Source organism: Eubalaena glacialis, chromosome 12, assembly GCF_028564815.1.
Source record: "Eubalaena glacialis isolate mEubGla1 chromosome 12, mEubGla1.1.hap2.+ XY, whole genome shotgun sequence".
NCBI classification, from domain to species: Eukaryota; Metazoa; Chordata; class Mammalia; order Artiodactyla; family Balaenidae; genus Eubalaena; species Eubalaena glacialis.
The window spans coordinates 101,712,210-101,737,170 of record NC_083727.1 but is presented as its reverse complement, the minus strand read 5'-3'; the positions used below and the strand labels follow the sequence as shown (position 1 = coordinate 101,737,170).

The 24,961-nt window shown below is 40.1% G+C and overlaps 1 protein-coding gene across 1 annotated transcript in view; it reads right to left on the bottom strand.

Moving 5' to 3' along the window:
• SH3BGRL2 (SH3 domain binding glutamate rich protein like 2) overlaps positions 1-24,961 on the bottom strand; it is a 59,923-nt gene that overhangs the window by 11,905 nt on the left and 23,057 nt on the right. Inside the window, exon 2 of the mRNA XM_061207376.1 lies at positions 11,495-11,680. Within this exon, the coding sequence (XP_061063359.1) occupies positions 11,495-11,680 (186 nt within the window). The remainder of the gene's footprint in view (positions 1-11,494; positions 11,681-24,961) is intronic.

Here is a 24,961-nt window from a genome sequence, read left to right as displayed (position 1 = left end):
AACCAAATAGGAAAGGGAAAGGGCAAAAGTGAGAGAAAAAAAATTGAGGGCTAGTCAACAAAATGTCGTCCCTGTTCTTGAATTCTGAAAGGCCTTTACCTGTTTCTACCTGATAAATAATCTCTGATGTCAGTGTGAAAACGCAGGAATGAAAAAACTAATAATATAAGAAATAAAAAATGAGAAACAGTGCCTGACTCAATCTCTATAAATGCAGTGTGAATTTTACTTTAAAGACGGAAGTGCTGGGACTTCCCTGACGGTCCAGTGGTTAAGACTCCGCACTCCCAATGCAGGGGGCATGGGTTCGAACCCTGGTGCGGGAACTAAGACCCTGCATGCCGTGCGGCAAGGCCAAAAACAAAAACAAAAACAAAAACAAAACGACAAAAAAGGAAGTGCTAACATGAAAATACAGTGCATGCAAAAGATCAAAAGGCAAGTTACGAGACTTAATACGTATAATTCAGGTTTCAGTGTTTATATTAAAAACCTTAATCTTAAAATGATTACAATTCTCCAAATCACAAAACTAGAAATAAGGTCAACTTTCACAAGCGAGCTTCATACATATAAAACAAAACAGAGAATACATACGTGTAGAGGAAATATGTAAACAATCCATTTAACCACACTGAACCAAAACTGTTCTCATAAATGTTAGTCACCAACAAAGGTATTTAGAAATGTCAGATATTCAGAAATCTCAGAATGGCAACATTTCTTATTTATATAAAAAATTCTCTTGAACTGTATTTCTGTCATAAAAGTTATAACCATTGTTTTTAGTTTATGAACCTTTAACTCAGGGCCACATCACCATGGCTGGGGGACTTCTTACTGAATATTAAATTGGATGCTCCCAACAGTTTAGAAATTGTCGCCCAAGGTAATTAACTCCCAAAGTGACAAACATAAAATTTGGTAATTAACTTTAAAAGCAGAATCATTTAAAGGCAATCATTTTTAAAAGTCAATGTGAGAACAGTACCTGACACACCAGGCAAACTGGGTGATGGGTGGTGTCTGCTAATTAATGACCGACATGCCATGTTTTAGGTAATCTCATGCTAATAATGTAATCTGAGTAAATCCTATTTCTACTCTATTACTTACTGATTTAAAGAATTATGTAAAAAATTTACTTTCTGACATACAAAAGCTTTTGAATGGCTTGATGAATCTCAAATTGTAAGAAGTTAAATCATCTTCTTTGTCATGTTGAGGCAAAGAGTAGATGATTGATAATTTAAAATCTATAAGTTCTGAATACCCTCTTTTAGAGGTAATAAACTTAATACGATGATGTGAAATAATATGAGTAAAATAGTATTAGAAATCTTAAAATCACTTTCTATTAAGATAGACGTTCTCTCATATTCTGGCCTTAGACATTCCCCAATAAAAAAGAAAGATCTGCTTTCTTATCAAATTCATTTCACTTATCAGGCTTATATTTTAAAAAAAAACAAACCACACTAGGGCTCATACTGCAAAAGTTAAAAGCACTGTATTTTTAAAACTCACTATAAAGTTTCTAAATGGGCTTGCTGAATTCCTTATGGTCAAAGACACTCTCTCTGAAGTGTTTGCAAATACACGTCTGCAAATTGCACATTGTAAGACAATCAACCTCCTGTGACTATAAAATATAACGATCAGTTAATATCACCTTTGGAGGAGAGTACAAATACATAAAGCATATTCAAGAAAAAAAATCATTCAGTTTCAGAAGCTGGAACATTTTTAACTACATTTAAAACAAAGGCTGAAAACTTCACTTTGTTTCTAGTGCCAAATGAAAAGAAAAAATTCTGGGTTATAAAGATATCAGCATAACTGAGCACTGTTACTAATGGAATATTTATCTAAATGCTACAATTTTAAGAAGAATAAAGCAAGCTAAACAGCTGTTAAAAAGAAAAAGGAAAAAAAAAAAAGCTTCCGTTACCTATACTTCTGTTTGCGTTTAAGTGAAAACCAATGTTAGAGACATTTATAAGCTCATGATAAAATCTACAACAGGTAGAGCTCCCAGTAGTCTCATTCTTCCACAGAGCTTACTTAAGGACATTACCCGTTCACTACGGTTAGACTATTATGGACTGGACAAGCATCTGAGACAAAGGCCTTAAAGTTCTCTGCCCTTTTAGCGTTCCCTAAGAGAACAGCGAGGAAAACCCACAGTAGCCACACTGAAAAGCTGTATCGCTTCCCACGCTAAGTTGATAACAATTAAGTGACAGACCCATATTATTTCTACATGCCAAGGGCCTTTCCAAACAGAAGGTTGCAGGGAACAAAAAACAACACGTGGCCCACAAGGAAATGGTGGCAGTGATAACTTCTAAATGAGCCAAAGCAAATTTGGTTTACCCCCAAGGAGAAATTAAAAAAAAAAATTCTTCCTAAGACTGCAAGAGTTACTGCTGCTGCTGCAAATGGGCAGAGACTCCTTCTGCCTGAAATTTCTTTCAAGCCTGAGGGTAGCCTCCGAGCAGAATTTTTTGATTTAGTGGTTAAGGACCATTAATGCTATATTCCATTTTGTGAAATCTTGATAGAGAAGGAAAAAATATTTGACAGCTCCAATCCCGGTAGGATATATATAAGATGTAGTTGTCTAAAACAGCTTCATTCAGCAATTTTTAGGTCAAATACCAAAAATACAAATTAAGTCCAAAGCTGAAGATTTAAAATTCCTAACACGTTTAACATTTCTGACCATTCTGATACGAGATGGCAGAGCAAGCAAATACATCTATCTACCCAAGCACCCACTGAAATTGGATGGGAAAAAATTTTGTGCTAAACACAGGAAAAGCAACCAGCAATAAAGGTTTAAGAAATACTCAGAGGAGTAAGTGAAAAGGCTAAAATCAATTAAGAAAATCTCATAAATATTTGTGTCATTCTTCAAGCCACAGGAATTTACTAAAATAGGATTATACACTTTCCTCTGTGACCTCTCACACAACTGAACAGCTCTGTAGAGAATATTTATATGTTTATAACAATATAAATGTGGTATATTTACATAGTATACAATAGTTATTATAATTACAGATGTGTATGTGACTGTTATGAACTTTAGCAATGCAGTGTGTGCGTTCACGTGCGTGCACACGTGTGTAAGTCAAAACGGGGGAGAAATGAGAGAAGCTATAAGAATGCAAGTTTCCCATCGTCCAAAGAAAAAAGTAAATACTGTCTAATTTAAAATCAACGAATATAGATATTAGTCTATGAAACACAGAGTGGTGATAACTTAAAACCACAAAGCAGAAACTCATAAAAGAGGCTACATCTTGGGAATCTGGGGGAGACGGACTGTTTACTTTGGACCCTCCCATCAACAGACTTTATTGTCTTAACATTGATATTAACATGGCCTTAGTGTTTTAACAGTTTTGTTTTCTTTTCATTAACTTGAACTGTGTAAGGTTCAGAAAAGAGGAAAATTTTAACAAAAGGGAAACCGCCAGTTTGGATATTAGTTAAGATACACTGCTAAACACGCAATTGGGGTGCCCTGAAATTGTCTGGACGAATTCTGAAATATTGAACATTTCAATATTCAGAGCACAAACCATAGCTTTCATGACAGACATGTCCCAGGGATTCATCACTGTAGAATAGAGACAAACATCTCAGTAAGGTGAAAATGGGAGATTAAACATTTATAGACAGAAGAATAAAAACTAGGGTTATATAGAAACGATAAGACTGCAAAGAATATCTAATTAAATTGCTATGCTTCTGGGCATCCAGCAATCAGCGATAAAGAGAATTGATATCTCCCTTCCCCACCACCCTTTCCTAGTATCTGTGAGGATGCCGCATGAGATCACGTACAGTAAAACATCTGAAGGAGAAGATTCTCCTTGATTAGATAACTGATCTTTTAGACAGAAAACCTTGGAATACAGATTTTCAAATTCAGATCACAAGTTTCCTGAGAAAATTCTACCTGTGGGGTAGGCAAGCTTCTAATAGAGGTGATTTACCAAAGAGATTTCATTGTAAAATTTAGAAGAAGGTTCAATAAGCTTGCTTTTGAGAGATCTGGCTTTGAGTTTTATTAATAAACAGGAATGGAAATGCTCAGAACCTTGACAAGGCGAGACTCAACAGAATGGGTTAGCTACCTGCTTGGCTGAAAATACGTGGAGCTATTCACCCACTTCTAGAACCAATTTTTGTTAAGTATGTTCTGTGTTCCCAGCTTTCTGATAGGCACCAGATAGTAGATAAATATGCCACGTAGCCTGCTGAGGGTGAGTGCAAGGAACTCAGAGACCAGCTGAAGACAAAGACATGAAAAAAAATTCTGTGAACTAAAGGTCATAATAGGAGTAAGGACACACAGGTTTGCTGGGCATGGGGGAGGGGGAGGAATAACCAGAGTCCTAGTTAATTAGAGAGAGTCAATAGCAAGGCTCATTTGAATTGAGCGTTGAAAGAGAAACAGGACAGAATTATGTAGGAGGTAAAAATTACAGGATTTGGTAACCAGGGGAGTATCGAGATGAGGAAAATGGGTGTGGGGTGACTTTCAGGGCTTTGCCTTGAACCTACATAAATAACATCCCTACTTTAGAGACAGACCACATCTCCTGTGGATAATGAAAATTTTGGACTTTAACTTTCCTTTTTGTTTTTCTTATGGACGCTAAACAAAGTTCTATTAATTACTGCAGACAGTTGGACTTCAACATACGTGGGTGGATTAAGTTAGTTCTAGTAATCCACCCAGGGAAATAAGAGGCAACCTCTAAAAAATTAGTTTACAATGACATGGAAGCTATTTTTGTTGGGAGAACAAAGCAGGGCACAGAATGGTATATACACTATGATCATTTGTGAATTTTGGTAGCCGTGGAGAGTCCTGGAACCAATCCCCTGCAGATACCAAGGGTATGTGTATGTATGTGTGTGTGTGTTGTGTGTGTAATCTTGTTAAAAATAAAATTATATGTATGAGGCAGGGATCTGTAAAACTAATAATTAAGGGAGGTGGTTCTTCAGCTTCACAAAAGATTCCCAAACGCACTTAAAATATATTATCCAGAGACAATCTTCTCAAGAGTCTTACATAAACACTGCCCTTGGGAACAATACAATTGCATACATTTAGGTATACTTGTGGTGTGCTTCTGAACCTCTACCAATGGTTAGAAAATGCTAACACACCTCCTTGTTTCCTTTCATACCTAAGAAAGAAAAGAAGAGGATACTCCACAAAGAACCACTGCTGGTCATTTAGCTTTTCTGTGCCTCGTGAAGATTAGTCTTAACCTGTCTGCCGTCTACTTTCAGGCTCCATTAACCGAGGTAATATGGGGAAAGGCTGTCATAGCTGGCCCCCAAATCATTACTTAAACAAAACTAGTCAATAGCTTTAATGGAATCTTATTTGGCTAGCAATACACCCAATACTTGGGTACAAATTTAACATTCTACAAGTATCATCTAAAAGTGCAAAAAAAAGTAATTCAATAGTTTTAAAACATAAGTAATTTTATAAGTTGCCTCATGGAAAATAATCAAATGGTTATTTTTCTATAAAAGTCTGCCCTCTGTCTCTCAGCTGAACTGTCCTCTCTTCATTAGACAGGACTTTACATGAGTAGCTCCAGCCACACATTCTACCTCACTTTAACCTCTCTCCCCACCTTCACCCAGAGCCCAGTTCTAAGCATTGGCATCCTTGGCCAAACATGCACCAGATCATCTTGATTATCTGAATGGTCATTGTGTTCTTCCCCCTTGATGGCAAATACACAAACTGGTTAATGTGACCCCAGTCAAATAAAATGTGGCTGCATTCCCATTTCTAACTACAAGTTTTTTTTTTTTTAATAAAATGAAAGAATTAATAAATTCATTCAGCAAAGTTGCAGGACAAAAAAACAACACATAAAAATCACTTGTGTCAATATACACTAATAATACACAATTGGAAAAGGAAATTAGGAAAATAATTCTATTTACGAAAGCACCAAAAACGCCCACAAAACTTAGGAATAAACCTAACCAAGGTGGTAAAAGACTTGTACACTAAAAACTACAGAACATTGCTGAAAGAAATGAACAGGGACACAAAAAATGAAAAGACACCCATGTTCATAGATTGGAAGACTTAATATTGTTATGATGTCAATGCTACCCAAAGCAATCTAAAGATCCAACATATTCCCTATCAAAATCCTAATGGCATTTTTTGCAGAAATAGAAAAAAAAAAAAAACTCCTAAAATTCATACAGAATCTCAAGGGACCTCAAATAGCCAAAACAAGTTTGAAGAAGGACAAAGTTAAAGAAATCACACTTCTTAATTTCAAAACATATTACAAAGTGACAGTAATAAAAACTGTGGTACTGGCACAGACCAGTGTAACAGAATAGAGAGTCCAAAAAAATATAAACCCTCACATATATGGTCAAATGATCTTGATCAAAGGTGCCAAGACCACTCAATGGGGAAAGCACCGTCTCATCAACAAATGGTAACAGGAAACCTAGATATCCACACTCAAAAGAATGAAGCTGGACCCTTATCTTATACCATACACAAAAATTAACTAAAAATGAATTAAAGACCTAAACCTAAGACCCCAAACTACAAAAGTGCTATAAGAAAACATAGGGGAAAAGCTTCATGACACTGTATTTGGCAAGTAATGATTTCCTGGATATGACTTCAAAAGCACAGGCAACAAAAACAAAGACAGACAAATGGGACTACATTAAACTTAAAAACTCTTGTTCATCAAAAGATATAATCAACAGAGTGAAAGGCAACCTAAGAATGGGAGAAAATATCTGCAAAATACATATCTGACAAGGGCTTAGTATTCAGAATATACAAAGAACTCTTACAACTCAACAGCAAAAAGCCAAATAACCCAATTGAAAACTGGGCAAAGGACTTGAACAGACATTTCTCCAAAGATTATATACAAGCTCAACAACACTAATCATCAAAGAAATGCAAATCAAAGTCACAGTGAGATATCACCTCACGCCCATTAGCATGGCTACTCTCAAAACAAAACAAAAACAGAAAATAACAAGTGTTGGCAGGGATGTGGAGAAGTTAGAACTCTTGTACACTATTGATAGGTTTATAAAATGGTATAACCACTATGGAAAACAGTACAGCAATTCCTCAAAAAATTAACAGTAGAACTAGCATATGATGCAGCAATCCCACTAATATGTACATATCCCCAAGAACTGAAAACAGGATCTTGAAGAGATATTTGCAAACTCATGTTCACAGCAGCACTATTCACAATTGCCAAGGGGTAGAAGCAACCCAGAGTCCATCAATGGATGAGTGGAAAAACAAAATGTGATACATACATACAATGGAGATCTTAAAAAGGAAGGAAATCTTGTCACATGCTTCAATGCTATAGGCTAGATGTTTGTATCCCCCCAAAATTCATACATTGAAATGCTGATGCCCAAAGACCTTTGGGAGGGGAGTAGGTCATGATAGCAGAGTCCTCATGGATGAGATTAATGCCTTTTATAAAAGAGGTCTGGGCCTTCCCTGGTGGCGCAGTGATTAAGAATCCACCTGCCAAATGCAGGGGACACGGGTTCGATCCCTGGTCCAGGAAGATCCCACATGCTGTGGAGCAACTAAGCCAGTGCGCCACAGCTACTGAGCCTGTGCTCTAGGGCCCGCAAGCCACAACTACTGAGCCCGTGAGCCACAACTACTGAAGCCCATGTGCCTAGAGCCTGTGCCCCGCAACAAGTGAAGCCACCGCAATGAGAAGCCCGTGCACCGCGACAAAGAGTAGCCCCTGCTCGCTGCAACTAGAGGAACCCCGCGCACAGCAATGAAGACCCAACGCAGCCAAAAAAAAAAAAAAAGGTCTGAGAGAGCTCCCTTGCCCCCTTCACCACGTGAGGATACTACAGGAAGTTGGCAATCTGCAACCTAGAAGAGGGCCTTCGCCAGAACCCAACCCTAGTGTAACGCTGATCTTGGACTTAACTCAGAAATAAATTTCTATTGTTTGTAAGCCACCCAGTCTGTGGTATTTTGTTAGAGCAGCCTTAATGGACTAAGACATACAAGATGGATGAACCTTGAGGGCATGATGCTAAGTGAAGTAAGATAGTCACAAAGGACAAATACTGGGACTCCCCTGGCGGTCAGTGGTTAAGACTCCGTGCTTCCACTGCAGGGGGCACGGGTTCGATCCCTGGTTGGGGAACTAAGATCCCGAACGCCTCGTGGCGTGGCCAAAAAACAAAACAAAACAAAACAAAGAAAACAAAGGACAAATACTACATGATTTCACTTTTATGAGGTCTCTAAAGTAGTCAAATTCATAGATATAGAAAGCAGAACGATGGTTATCGGGGGATGGGGGGAGGGGACAAACAGGAGTTATTTAATGGGTATAGAGTCTCAGTTCTGCAAGATGAAAAAGTTCTAGGGACCTGTTTTACAGCAATGTGAATACACTTAACATTAGTCAACCATACACTTCATAGTGGTTAAGATGATAAATTTTATGATGTATGTTTTTACCACAAAAAAATTTCAAGAAAAAATAAGAAAAAATATAAATAAATCCAAATTTTTTTTTTCTTCTGAATGGGGAGGGAGAAAAGAAATGGGAGGAAATGTTTTCCTTTTGTGTAGATATGTGTGTTTTTATTTCTGGTGCATTCCACACATGCCAGTACCACAGAGAGAGAGAACAGAGTTTAAACCTTGAACATGAGGATCTGAGCTTTCCAAAATGAGAAGAGCCTAGGCATTGGGATGCTGACCTTTAGGAACCCATTTCCAGAGAAGAATCGTGCTTATGGTAGGACACTTCAGGGAAACAGCAAGAACAACCAGTGTGCCCCAATAAGCGTTCTTGCCTACAAACAACTGAAATAGACACTGGCAACTTAAAAGGAAAAGAATGTATGAACGTAGAGCGGGCAGCTCACAGAATCCACATTAAGCCCGGAAGACCAGTTTAGAAAATAGGAGGAACTTCCATGTCTGGGAAACCAAGAACACACCTAGGCCACACCCCAGGATCAGCCTCCTTAGGACACCAGCCATATGGTGTCCAGCCACCAGGCTCTGCCTGGCCCCATCACCCCTGGGGGCATCACTGAGCCACCTCCAACTGATGCTGTGTTTTGGTATCATTTCCTCAGTGTCCAAATCTGGGGTGGGAAGAACTGACTGGACATGCCAGGGAGCTTCCATTCGGTGGGGAATTCCTCCCAGTAGGCAGGATTTTCACGTGCTAAAGGAGAGAGAGAAGGCAGCTGTCCACACTGGTTAGCAAGCAGCTTCGCAGCTGTGTATGTCTCACATGCCTAGCTCATCCAGTTTAAAACAAAGTCATGAGTTTCCAGCCAATTCCGGGAAACAGGAGAATCTTCATGCTTACTGGATCCTGTCACTCGCAATATGGCGGGTTTCCACAGGTTATCCAACCAGATACGACCACTCGTAAACTATTACCGGGCGATGCAAGGTGCACAGGAGCAGGTGGGATGCTTGAGGTCATGGTTCATTGCCCTCAGGTGCTTTTGCTTTTGTCAAAGTCGAATTTATTTGACCTTGATAAGAGCAGACACTGTCTTCAGAATTCCTGCCAGAACAGACTATAAAGACAGAATGAATACACCAGCACTGCTGTCACAACGGCCATGGGACTGACACTGCTCAAGCAGCCATATTATCTGGCACAGTTTAATCAATATGGAAGCCTCTAGCCAGCTCCCAGACAGTCTACCTGAAAAAACTTCCATAGCCTCTATAGGGCAAAGATACGTAGAGATGTAGAAAGTCATAAAGAGGTGAAAATAAAGGGAAGGAATTAACTTTATTTCACATCACGTTCTTTTTTATTCATTGAATACATTCCTCTACTCAAAGGGCTCTGAAGACTTTGGCTTTTATGGTGATAGAGCGAAGATGTCTCTGCCTCCTTCCTCTTGAGAGGTCTATGAAACAACAAGGATTAAAAAAAAACCAGCAACAACTCCACTTTTAAAATAAACTTAGGAGATGTCAACAGCCCTGAACCATGCATGCAGGAAGTGGGTAGAGAAATGGAGAGGGAAGTCAAGAGCAGAGGATGGTCAAACCTCAGTGTCTGCAGAGGCAGCATCAACAAGAAATAAGCTGCATTATTACATAAGAATAAAGGTTATTATTCTTGTGGAATTTTTTTACATCATGATCTCATATCAGGGAAAGTATATGGTAACCAAGAGTGTATCCCATTCATGATTAGAGTCTAGAAAATGTACTTTTGTGCCTGCAGACCAAAATAAGATAATAGATGAAAATGTGTGTAAACTGTACAGTTCAAAATAAAGCTATTAGTTGAACAGTGCTAGAAAACTTAAAACAAAAATCCATCAGTTCTCTGTTCCTCAGACTTTGCGGCTGTGAAAACGCCTTTATTCTGGTCTTACAGTTGAATGGTAGTTTGGGTGGGTATAGAGTTTTAGGAGTACTTTAGAAACAGTGACAAATATCCTGGGAAGTAAGATAGATATTACCGTCCTTTGCCAAAGATGAGAAAATTGAGATATAAAGAGATAAGTGACTTTCCAAAGGTGTCAAGCCAACATAAAGTAGTACTAGAACTCAAATCTGTGTCTAGTGCCAGGTTCGGTTTTCTCTTCATGACATGTAAAAACGCTGGGCACAATCTTTATGGCTTTATGTTTCAGCATCTCATTCTCCCTCATGTTCTTGGAGAACTGTTTCCTTTCTAGCCTCCAAAAGCACTGTTATCCCTTTTCTCCACCCTAACGACCACCCAGTTATTTATTTCACCTTGAGCATCTCTGCCCTGTAGCCCCTTCCCCTTCTCCTGGCCATCCTTAAAGAACTGCAGTTCAGGTCTCAAGATAAACACTGACTCACATACTTAAAGCTATGGCAGAAAGCAAATCCTAACTACTCATTAGAGAGACATTTCTCAATTTTTTTTCTTAACCTAAGAAGTGAGAAGGAAAACAATTAGTCGAAAGTGCCTTCATCTTCTCAATGCCACATACAGCAGGAAGGCATCTGATGTATTTTAGTTGTACATAATGATCCATCTGGCTCATGATCATAAAAAAGTGAAACTCTGGTTTATAATCGGCCATGAGCAGTTTTTTACACTATAGAGAGATAAAGATTCAAGAATAATTACCTCTTCCCCTCTGCCCCCCAAAATGTATTAATTAAAAAATACGCTTTAAAATGTAGAACACAGTAAACACACACATACGCAGCTTCCCTTCCCACCCCCTTTTCCCAAAGCAAACAGGAAGACATAGTCTGTGACCTTGGACTCATACGCCCTCTCGAATTCACCCTCTGTTAACCCTGTGGAACTGACCAGGTACTAGGTAGGGAGGTCAGTCTGCGTTGAAAAAAACCCAACTGCACTCCAGTTGACTCTGTTTTGAATCAGGCAAGGAAATGATGCGATAACAATCATTTGACACTTACTCCACAGTATCGGTCACCATTAAATATCTGAGGTGGCAGAGGATTGCCCTGAGCAGGCTTCTTCTCCGGGGGAATGTTCTTGTACATCCACTGCCTCTGCTCTTCTGACATCGTGATGTCCACCTCCTCAAACTCTATCTTGTTGGCTTCCAGAAATCTAACCACATCCTGCTGCTTCTTCTTTATCTGCAGAGAGAAGACAAACACTTAAGGAGAAATGCTCCTCCAAAACCAAGTGGAAATATTTCCAATTTGAACTAGATTTGACTGCTCATTGCCAGAGGCCACTGAGTCAAAAAAAAAAGAGGTGATTTTTGCAGACGGCACACACTGTCCACTCCCTGGAGATCCAGCAGACGTCTCAGCTAGTGTTGACACAGTGACTTCTCCAAGGATTCTGGGGCACAACTCCGACGGTCTGAGAGGGACAGACGAGGTCTGAGGTGGGAGATTCACTTAGTTCTCAAGGGGGCCATAACTACCCACTCCCACCCCCCAGAAGTTGACATTTACAGTCACGAAAGCCCTCTCTGTCCCCAACCAATTGCAAACCACAGAGAGCCCATCTGAGATGTCGACACTTCATGGATTCCTGGGAGCGGCGACATTTTTATTCCCCTCAGCAGCCTCTTTCAGATATTCCACAGCTGTAGCCACTGTCATGAAAGCATCCTTTCATCCATTCGCAAGAGTAAAATGTTCTCCACTTCCAAGGTGAGAGTAAACAACAAGCACCATCCTACTTTGAACTCTCTTTCTTAGCCCTTCTTGTTCCCCTGATGTCTCATGTTTCCTTCTCCAGTCACTAGGGGTCAGGTACGCTCTTAAAGAGCTGCAAACACATCTGCAGGTTTTCCAAATGTTACCAATCTTCTTAACTGAAGGTACGTATTAACTCATTGAGATGCGGTGACAGTATTCAGTATCTTAACCACAGCATGTAAAACATGAGAAAACAAGTGTGCTTTTTCTAAACGATCCTGGGAAACCTGCATAAAAAACAAACTTAAGCGGTGAAGTAAATGTTATAATGGCCAAAGAATCATTTTGAGAAGTGAAGCAGCTAGAAAGACCTCTGGATAAAGAAAATAAAATGCTGAAGAACAAACTTTCACAGACTGATTGCCCCAGCCAGTGCCCTCCACCCCACCCCAATCCGACTCCTCCCCAGAAGCCTCAGTGACATGCGTCTCTGATCACTGGGTTCAAGTCTATGAACAACTAATGACGAGATGGCATAGTTAATATGGACAGAAATAAAAGGCTGGCAAGAAAGGACATCTTTTAAGCTCAATAATATTATAAAAGGAGAGAATTACTGTATGGTTGTAAATCCAAGTTGAAAATGACATTATCTCCATTTCTTGAATTAAGCCATTTCTCATGTCTGAAAAAGTTAACTTTTTCTCCTCACTCATAGAATTTCAGAACATATATTATTTTGTAACTTTGGTGTGCAAAAAAGTATCATCCATCCTACTTAATTTCCCCTTACAACTTTACCAGATAGAGTTTATCGACCCTGAGGTTGAAAGCGTTCACCTATTTTGATCCAAGTCTTAGTGTGTGTTCTTATCAAGACAATCATGTCACTGTCCTAAAATCCTTCTTTAGTGGGTCCCCACTGGCCTTTGTAAAGCAAACAAAAAGTTATCTACAATCCTACTATCCAGACAGCCACTGCCAAAATTTAAATAGAGGAAAGGGTCTGGATTGAATATCCATATTTGGAGCTCTACATACCCAGCACATTTCAATTGTTCATGAGCATGATCAAAAATGAAACTTATCCATAGTCAAACCTTGGTTTTCCATATATAATGTACAGACATATCCACCACGACCCCAAAATGCGGGTACTTAAAGGCTCAATGAGGATAAATCAAGACATGTACACAGCTTCTCTACTCCCCCCACCTCCTGGCCCTAAACACATAGGGACACACATACACACACACACACACACACACACACACACGGTATTTATTGCTGGAACTATAATCCCCTACAGCTCACCTGGTCTTTCCTTTCACACGATCACACCTAGTAAAAAACTGCACCTTGCCCCTTTCACTGAACAATAAATATATCATGAGCACTGCCCTCTGTCATTAAAAATTTTTCAGAAGTATGAATTTTAATATCTTCCTGACAATTCCATCATGTAGATGTACAGTTAACTATTACTCTATTGTTGAATACTTAGCATGCTTGTAGGTTTCACCACTAGAAATAATATCACGCAGTGAACATCTTTATGTATCTCTGATGGTATCGCTCAAGACTACTTTAGGACAAAGCCCTGTGAATGAAACCCAGGTGAAAGGGCAGATATTTCTCAGACTCCTGAAGGACTCAGGGTAAAACTGTCTTTCATCAAGGCCACCTCAATTTACATTACCATTAGCAATGTCTCAGAGTGTCCATGTCTCAACACCCCTCCTCCTTATAGCCAATATTTGAAAGTTACATCGTAGAATATTAAAATTCAAATGACGTAAGGTGATGGATGTTAACTAAACTAATTGTGGTAATCAATTCACAATATATACATACATCAAATCATTATGCTGTACACCTTAAACTTATACAAGTGTTGTATGTCAATGATATCTTAAGAAAACTGGGGAAAAATGGCCGCTGTTTTAAGAAAAAAATTCAAATGCATCATCATACCCTATCAAGGTTCAGGAAGCAAAGGACAGTTCCTCACCAACACTGGTGATGGCTGATGGTAGCGTGAAGAGCGAAATGTAAGTAATTATATCTGTATTTAAGAGGAAAGCAGGAGAGGCACGGCCAGCTTTGTGTTTCAAAGAGATCACTTCAATACTACGCAGCTTAAAAAGAAAAAAGGAGAAATTCCGTAAGTACTGTTAACACTGCTATGAAAAGGTCTCCAAGATGTATACATGGAAAAAAAAAAGAGCTGAACTGTGTGTAGACTAGGCACATTAAAAAAAAAAAAAAAAAGAAGAAAAATAGGAACACGTCTGTATTTACTTGTACTTTCATTTTTTAGAAAAATGCTTGAAGGTTTATATAAGAAACTAACAAAAGCGGTTGCCTCGGGGGTGGGTGGGAACTGGGGGATGGGGACAAAGTGAGAGCAAGAGTTTTCACTCTGTGTGTGTAAACCTTTCGGAAAAGTGTGAATGTGTCAACATTCAAAAGATTAAAGAGAAGAAATTTAAGAGAGAAAGAAAGCCTCCCATAGAAAACAACCTGGAGGCGGGCGGTAGTTCATGGCAGTAGAGACCAGGGGCATTTCGTATAAATCAGCAGGACATGAAGCTGGACTTGGAGCGTTTTGTTACTTGCTGGCCTCCCTGACTCCTTACACTTAGAAGAAAGGCCAGATGATTAAAAAGAAAAGAAAAAAAAAAAAGCTACAAATCCTTGTTTCCCCCCACTTATTTACTGGGTGAGTTTGAGCAAGCTACTTAATCTCTCTATGCCTCAGTTTTTCCATCTTTAAAATGGGAATAATAGTATTACCTGCTTCATTGGATTATTGTGAGGGTTATAGATAAATTATGTGTAGCTTACAATATTTATTGCCTGGCACAGAACAGTCCTGTATAATGTCTTAATTATTATTGTTGAATTTGTTATTTGACATCACATTAAAAAAAATCTTTCAGAATGCAGCGTCAGGGAAAAGTTCACTTTTTTGAGACAAGGTGAATCAAATTCTCATATTTTGCTTTGCTTTTGTTGAAGTTTAGAAATAAATGTAGCACATGTTCAAAATTTTTAAAAATTAAAAAAAAAAAAGAGCTAAGGCCACAGAAAATTAATACGATAGCAGGTCACCCAAATAGACAAAGGGGAGAAATTGTACTCCAGAGAAGGAAGTTTCAAGGGGATGTTTGTGACATTAGCCTCAGGAAGGAAGATGAATCACGGCAGCAGGGCTGTTTTGAGATTTCCCAGGTGAAAGCGGCTGGAACTGTGGAAGCCCAGGGATGAGCGGCAGGGACAGACCAGCGCAGGAGGTGGGACCTGGGAGAAGCCGGGGTCGTAGGTAACGGAAGGGCTTCCCTCATGGCAAGAGGAAGCCGTCAAGGGCACTGCACACAGGCTGGCATAAACCCAGGGTTCAGATGACAATAACATATACCGTCACTTCCTTGACACAGAGAGTTTTATTTACATTTCAACCGTTCTGAAACAAAACGCACCTTGCAATCAGTATCAAAAGAAGTTTGGGGAGAGAAATTTGTGGAAGAGAAGTAAATTGTGGGGCAACAGTCAAGGCCTTCACCCATGTCAATTTAGCCATGGGTGACGGTACCTGTAACTCATGTGACTCTTTTTTTTTTTCTTCAAACACACTTAGAAGCCATGGCAGATAATGCTATTTATCCAGTAGCTCATCTCCCTTTCTTTCTTAATAACCGAAGCCTGATTTTGTTTTAGAAAGCAATGTGCTCAGCTACAAAACCTTGTTGACCCAACTCCTCTGCAGCTACGGGTGATCACAGAACACAGTGCTGGCCAGTGAGATGTGAGGCAGCTGCTCCTTGGGAAGGCTCCACCTAATGAATGAAAAGACAAAGCCCATTTTGCACTTGGTCACTCTTCTCCTTTCTCTCTTGCAGAAATGCACCCGTGGTGCCCGGAGGTGCAGAAAGCATTTGGCAATTGTGAAAACCAACACTATATGCAAGAATGGCGGCGGTCAAGCAGAATGACAGGAACCTGGGTTCTTGATGACATCTTACAGCTGCCACACGAGTCTTGTGCAGCCCACTCTAAACCTTCTGTGTTAGACAAACAGACCCCTAATTAGTTAAGCCACTTTTTAGCAACTTTTCTAGAGCTTGCAACCCAATGCAATGCTACTTGGAAAACTCTTAAATGCTACATAAAATGTCTTCGGCAATACTGTAGTATGATGGATTGAAAATAAAAGCTATTATTGCACAGCAGAGTCTAGAAATAAAAGCTGCAAGACATAAATTTCATATAAGTGAAATGAGGATCTGTCACTGGATAAACATGAATTTTCATTCTTTTCTTTGTGAAGCAACAGCAAAGCTGTTGGACCTAAAACAGGCAGATATCTGCAAAAGCATGAGTTGCATTCCACCTTATCTTTCAAACGTACAACATTACACGTCATCCAAAGCAATTAAGGGGAACGGACACTGTTAAATCTCTTGGGCTCTATCGCAGGGAGGCCCACAGGCCAATTCTAGCCCACTAACTGTGTTTTTATGGCCCACAGCCAAATATAGTCTTTATCTTTTTTAAATGGTTGGGGGGAAAAGAAATCAAAAGAATAATAGTATTTCATGACATACAAAAATTCTGAGAGATACAAATTTCAGTGTCCATAAGTAAAGTTGCATTGGAAGACAACTACATCCATTCATTTACATATTCTCCCTGGATGCTTTCGTCCCAGAGAAATTAGCATAATTGAGCCATTGTAACAGAGGCTGTACCTGTTCCCAAAGCCTAAAGTATTTAACAGCTGCCCTTTTCAGAAAAAGTTTGCCAACTCTACGCTAGATCACAGATCTTCATTTCCCGCTCAAAGCTCACTTTCTCAGTGAGGCCTTCCCTGCCTATGTGATTTTACACTTTTACCAGCCTCCCTCCCCCAAAACTCCCTATTCCCTTTCAATGCTTTATTTTACCATAGCACGCAGCATCTGACATACTGTCGTTTTACACATTTGTTTGTCCACCTCGTCCTACTAGAACACAAATTCCACAAGGGCAGGGGATTTTTGTCTGCTGTTCTGTTCACTGCTGGATCCCTGGGGTCTAGAACGGTATCTGGCACAGTGCAGACACTCAGTAAACGGTTGTTAATGAACAGCCAGGATTTTCACAAGTACAAGGACTAGTGTCACAGCAGTGCTGATTCTTCCATCATGAGGATGAGACACTTCAAGTACCACCCCCTTGGAGAGCCCTCTCTTGCCACCTAAGCTGAAGTTTTATTAGTTAAATTTATTACAATTTTATTTATCTGTTTATTTGTTTTTATGCTCACTTCTTGCTCCAGAGTGTCAGCTCCGTAAGCACGGGGCCTGGCGTACGAAAATATTAACTGAGTGGATGATTCAAGAATTATTACCCCAGTGCTGAACATCAAAGTTTTCCAGGTGATATTCGAGAGATCAAACTAAATTGATAATTTAATTTAGGAACAAATGTAACTGAAGCTTAGGCAAACAGGAAAGTAGATCAAACACCAATATTTCTCAGTGAATACTAAAGCTGTATGAATTTAAAAAGGAGTGTGTCTACGATGTTACATGAAACAGTAAACACCCTAAATAATTCAGAAGAATCTTTGGACCCCGAATGTGAAAAAGGCTTCCCTTCTAAAATTGACACTGACATTGAAGTAGGAAGTTGGATGTGATTCTATGTTTAAATAAATGCTATTGTCAGTTAATTTTTAAAACTGCAAGTGCATAATGTAGTATTTTGTTTTGCCCAAATGTTTTTTTATGAGATTGTTGATAAATTTGCAAATTGATGATAACTGAAAATCAAGCAAATATGTTGGTACTTCCCCGACCCTGCTTCCAACTGCTACCATAGAATTCTATCACCCCCTACCACTTTCCCCCAGATATTTCCAGGAGCTCTTAAGTGAGCTCCTCACATGTGCTCCGAAGCAGCCTTCTCGGCCACTGCACTGGTAAGTGCTATGGCCTGAATGTGTCACCCCAAAACCCCTATGCTGAAACCTACCCCCCAAGGTGATGGCATCAGAAGGTGAGGTTAATGGCAGGTAATTAAGTGATGAGGGTGGAGTGTTCTTATGAAAGAGGCCCAGGAGCTCTCTTGCTCCCGTCCACAATGTGAGGACACAGCCGAAAGACTGCAGTCTGCTACCCAGAATTGGGGTTTCCCCAGCACCCAACCATGCTGGCACCCTGACCTTGGACTTCCAGCCTCCAGAACTGTGAGAAATCCCTGTTGTTTTTGAGCCACCCAGTCTGTGGCATTTTCTTATAGCAGCCCAAATAGACTAAGACAATAAAACTTGACCCTTTCAACTCCGGGGCCCTGCAGGACCCAAATCTGCTGAAGACCCAAGCCCTGATGCACCGGCCCCGGTGATAAGCTGTCTGGGCTGGTGCTGCTGAATCTGGTGATGCAGCATGAACACTCAGTGACCCGTGCAAATCTTAGTGAAGACGCTGGTAGCTTTCACTGGCAACGTCCTGACTCCAGCAATCCCTAGGGACCGGATCAGAGGCCAGGCTAACGAAATTCTACTGCACTTGACTTACACTTACCCCCTATCCTCAGGCACTGAGTGCAAGTAAACTTGCACTTCTCCACTCTCTCTTCGCGTAGGGTTAGTTCTTTCCCAGAAGGCTGCCAGTTAACTTATGTAACTAAGCAGCCCCTGCCAGATTCTTCCAGACGCTTCCAGACGTGTCTAATCATGTTTGAATTCCGGGGTGAACACAGCAGAGGCTGTACCCTGGGACCTTGGGCGTCCCTAGTAAATAAAGACATTATCAGTTTGAATAAGATAGGGCTTGTTTTTTTTCTAACTGAGATTTAATGTGAACAATTGTGGGAAAGCAAGTGTAAAGACAAAGCACAAAAAAAGAATGAAATAATGCCATTTGCGGCAACACGGATGGATCTAGAGATTATCATACTAAGTGAAGTAAGTCAAACAGAGACAAATATCTTATGATATCACTTATATGTGGAATCTAAAAAAAATGATACAAATGAACTTATGTACAAAACAGAAAGAGACTCAGACATAGAAAACTTATGGTTACCAAAGGAGAAAGGGAAAGGTGGCAGGGAGGGATAAATTATGAAGTAACATATACATACATCTATATATAAAATACATAAACAGCAAGAACCTACTGTACAGCACAGGGAACTCTACTCACTATTTTGTAATAACCTATATGGGAAAAGAATCTGAAAAAGAATACATATATATTATATATATAAGTACATAAACAGCAAGGACCTACTGCATAGCACAGGGAACTCTACTGAATATTTTGTAATAACCTATATGGGAAAAGAATCTGAAAAAGAATACATATATATAATACATATATACACACACACACACACATATATGTGTATCTTGAGTCACTTTCCTGTACATCTGAAACGAACACAACATTGTAAATCAACTATACTTCAATTAAAAAAAAAAAAAAAGACAAAGCACAGATGGCAGACAATAAGAAAAACTGGAAAAAAAGAAAAGTATGTATTTTAGAGTTAGACTGACCTGGTTTTAACCCTGGCCCTGTGAGTCAAGTAGCCTTGGAGATATTACTAAGCTTCTCTTTTGGCCTTAGTTTCCAAATCTGTGAAATGGACCCAGACTCTTTTTTCACAGGTTTATTGGGAGGATTAAATGAGAGCTAAACAGTAATAGGCACTGCTCAATTGCTTCATTCATTCGAGCATGTTAACTTTTCTTTCTTTGCCCTAGATGTGGCCTTCTGCAAAAAATATAAATTAACTTCATAGAACTTTCAAAGGCTTTAGGCATTGGATGTAACAGTTCTTCATTTCACCTCCTTTCACACTTCAAATACACAGTTTTCTTTCTTCTGACTTGAGGCAGATGTAAGGCTGATTAGGGCCTTTTATGTCTGTCACAAGGAAAAAGTCAAAGGCAGGCAGAGGAAAGAGGACAGAGAGGACAGATTTTCTTACAACTTGATAAGACTTACAGAGGAGGGGCTGGACTAGACCTGGAGGGGTAAGGGGCCCGAAGACAACTCCTCCTTCCAAATAAAATGGGAAGAAAGGTCTGATGATCTTTTCTGGGGCAAAGACACAGGAACTTCCAAGCAATTGAGTAGGGTACCTCGAAGATCTATCATTCCATGGCAAATTCTTTAACTAATACCACACTGTTGGACTCACTAGGCATTATATTCTCATAAAGAGGATGTAAATGGCAGGCGATAGACTAGTTACCCCAAGCTATTCACTACCTCTCCTGTGAAGACTAGAAAGTGAAAGCCCCGTGTTCCCAGCCACCCTTGCAGCTGGCAAGTCACTGACCCAGAGCCCACTGCTAAGCTGGGGGCCAAAGTCCAATGGGTGGAGCTTCCGCACGTGGCTCTGCTCTCCTGCTGAAGCTAATGGATCAATACCAGGGCTCTTTGTCCCTGCCCTTCCTCCCTCTTCTTGCTTGGAACCTTGGTGTGAGGGCTGGAGGTGCAGGGGCCGCCTTTCCACTAACAGGCAACAAGCATCAGGAAAAGGCCAAGAGAATCCCAGAAATACAGGCCCTGAACAAATCAGTCTCCAGACTTACCTGGAGAGACCAAAACACCTCTGTTCATTTAAGTTCACGTTACTCAGGTTCTCTCTTACCTGCAAACGGACACACCCCTCCCCTAAAACACCCACCGATATGTTTCCTTGCTGGGGAACAGGACGGGGTGTAGAAGAAACCCCAACAAGCCACGGGCTCACTGGCAACATTCAAATGCTGTTTAACTCAACATGAGATTACACGTAAAGTGCTGTGCCTCTGGTGTCTATTTCAGTCTGTCTTACTAGAAAGCAAATACCAGGCTACCAAGCCGAAGATAACAATGAGAGAGGCTGTCTTGCAAGAGACTGAAACTTGAGTTTTAGGAAATCAGAGTGTCAGAAAGAGGAACTGTGAACTACAGGGCAATTTTTGAAAGAATCATTATTATATGTTGTAAATTAAAGCAATACAATTTCAATGATGGAAAAGATTGTGCTTTTTTGTCTGTGTATCATTAGCACAGTCCCTGGTACTTACTAGGCCCTCCATATGTTTGTATTAAACAAATAAACATTATTGAGCTTGAATAAATACTTTTAACATATTTTCTTTTTAACCAGTAAATACTCTGGATCCTGTTTTCTTAACCAACTTGCATTGGCTTCTTTTTTCCATGTTTATAATGTTAAGTCGTCTTTTCAATTAAAAAAAAAAACATAATATCATCCTGAAGTAATTATTTTTTATATTACCTTCCAAGGATTCAACATTCAGAAACAGACTTTATATGGATGCCATAATAACATACACATTTTGGGTAGAATGTTTCGGTTGTATTACAAATATTTCCTGCTTTTATAATCTTCATAGTTATCTTATTGCATATGCATGGATTCTATTAAGTATTTAACTCTAATGTTTAGAACATTATCCAACCATTGGAAATTTAAGAATATTCTAGATATATTTTTTTTTATAAAAAAAGAAAGCTGTTCCAAACGGGCTGACATTTTTCATGATGACAAATGATATCAATAGTAAGCTACTTAACAGATATTAAAACACACAGAGATGCTCACACATACACATGCACCCCCTCTTCTTTCTTGATTTGTCCCTTCAAAGTAAAGATGATACTTTATCAGGTAACTATTTCACAAAATGGATTTTAGGAAATGTTTGATATTATTGTTTTGTTACTGAAAACAATGCTTGTTGTCTATAAAAGTTGTCACTACGAAAACCTAGAAACATTATTCTCTAATCTACTAAAAGTCTTTCAAATGAAAAATTTCAGTGAGTTTTTTTAATGTAAAAATCTAACGTCTTTCAATTCGTTTTCAGGAACAACTAATTGACATCAGGGAAGAGAGTAGGATTTTAACTACAAAATTTTCACCACTTTTGCGTTACTGATGAATGGGACCAGAAAAATGATTATTCCTGTCCTTTAATTCTAATGATGCTATCCTCCATTTGCATATCCTTTATAATCTGCTTTCTCTTGACACTAATACTTTGAAGACATGACATACTTCCACATCTTCAACTGTCACCTCTATGGAGACATATCTAAAATTTGCATTTCAAAATTGGCCTCTTTCACAAGGGCCAATCCACAGTGCCAAAGCCTTTCTGGAAATGTATGCTTAAACGTCCCACCATCACCTCAAACTTCACTGCTAAAACAAAACAACAAAACAAGGTTTTGACAAGGTTTTGTTGTCATAAGATCAACCTACCAATCCACCTCCTTCTCCTAACTTCCCTGTTTCTGTTAACAATACATCATTGTGTTGATGGCTCAGCATGACCACAGACCTGCCTGTGAGTCCAACACTTAACACTGTTCCAAAAATAACCTACCTAAAGGAAAGCCTTCACACACACACACACACTCACACACACTCTCCCTCTCTCTCCCCCTGTTTCAGATGAAAGAGCCTCTCCTATCGCAGTTTGGTAGCACTAGAACAGGAATGGTGTAGAGAAGGTACTGGAATTGTGACTTTGATGTCCTCGAGGGGCCCTGGTTCATCTGTGACTTTTTCCATGACAGTTAGAACATCTGATGATGATGTCAAGGGCAGTGGCCTGATCCCCATAGGGGCCACTTCATTTTGATTTGTGTTCTAGTTCCGGACAACCAGCACGGGATGGATCTGTCACCTCGGGCAAGTTACTTCTTCTATCAAAGCCTCAGCTTCCTCATCGGTGAAATGCAGATCAGAACTTAGGGCAGACGGTGGTGACGAAAATTAAATGACGTAATGTTCTTAGTGCACGGCACGTAGGGAAAGAGCTCAACACACATTAGTCACTATTGTTATTACACTTTTAATTCTAAGGCCACAGACCTCATCGGCTATTCTGCTCTTTGGCAAGCTTACTCTCCTGCCAATCACTGAGGACACCTGGGCCCAGTACAATGCCATTCCTTCAGTGAGTCTCTCATTTGTTCACTCCAGAAGGACATTCTGAGGGTCGAGCAGGTGCCAGGCACTGTGCTAGGCTTAGTGGGTACACACCTGCCTCTGCCTTCCTTCAGCTTGCCCCCAGGAAAGCTGGGAGCTACAGGGAGTCAACAAAGTTACAGGGAGTCAAAGCACTGACCGTGCCCAAACTATGAAACTAGGTAATGCAGAGAGGATTGATAAAAAGAAATGTTCACAGACTGAGATATGGGGAAGTCATTCTGGCTTTCCCATGAGTTACATTGAATTTTATGCTGACTAAAATAGACTGTGGCCTATCAAACATACATTGTACATCTGCTTTAATTATTAGAGAAGAGGACACATCGATTAAAAGTAAAGAATGTCCATGTTAAAAATAGAGATTAAGGGCTTCCCTGGTGGCACAGTGGTTGAGAGTCTGCCTGCCAATGCAGGGGACACGGGTTCGAGCCCTGGTCTGGGAAGATCCCATATGCCGCGGAGCAACTGGGCCCGTGAGCCACAACTACTGAGCCTGCGCGTCTGGAGCCTGTGCTCCGCAACAAGAGAGGCCGCGACAGTGAGAGGCCTGTGCACCGCGATGAAGAGTGGCCCCCGCTCGCCGCAGCTAGAGAAAGCCCTCGCACAGAAACGAAGACCCAACACAGCCATAAATAAATAAATAAATAAAATGCTGGCTTAACTCCTAGAAAGTTTCATTATTAAAAAAAAAAAAAAAAAAAATAGAGATTAAATGCCTCTCTTCCTGGGATGCCAATGCTGGTCCTTCTTTGAGGATAAGACTCCCTTTCCAGGGGCCAAGGCCATGCTGACTTGCTGGGTACTGGCTGGAATGTTCTTTTTCTGAAATCTTGAAGAAATGTAACCCTGACTTGTTTAATGTCCTTTGTTCTGACAAGATATAAAACTGTGCTGGAAACCCTGCTTCTGCAGAGCAGTTTCTCAGAGTCACGTGGGAAGCGGGCTTCTGGCTAGTCCTTAGTTTGGCTCAAATAAAACTTTTCTATTCTTACGATTGTTTATTGATTATTTCCATTGACAGGATCCACTCTCTGGGAACATACCCTTTGGTAAAAATGGGTTTCCCTTTAGAAGTGAGCATGATTGCTATCACGCTAGCACATCTTCTGCGAGGCTGTATCCTCAGGCCAACCCTGTCGTCCTCCCATCCTGCGAGGCAGGCTAGGGCAGCCTACAAGGGACGAGGGCAGGATGGGGTCTCCTCAGGCACACGATGCACGGAGCTCGTCACAGCAGCATGCGCCTCAACTGCCCAGGCCAGACTCACCAAACCCAGGAACAGACAGGCGCTGTCCCTTGCTGTGTGTTCACGAGAGTAATCTTTTGGACTTTCCCGTCTCTGCTGCATACAGGGACTGAGAAAAAGAATGCTAGAGTTAAAACTAGAAAGTGCCCGTGGGGGGAGGGAAGGACCGGGAGTTTGGGGTTAGTAGACGCAAACTATTATATATGGAATGGATAAACAACAATGTCTTACTGTAGCACAGGGAACTATATTCAGTAACCTGTGATAAACCATAATGGAAAAGAAAACGAAAAAGAATGTATATATATGTGTATAACTGAATCACTTTGCTGTACAGCAGAAATTAACACAACATTGTAAATCAACTATACTTCAATAAAATAAATTTTTAAAAAAAACTAGAAAGTGGAACAGGGAGAACCACAAATGTCAGACAAGCAAAGAGGAATTAACAAATGTCCCCATGGCTGTCCTCTAGGACTAAAAGTCCGTCTGGCGTATTTTTA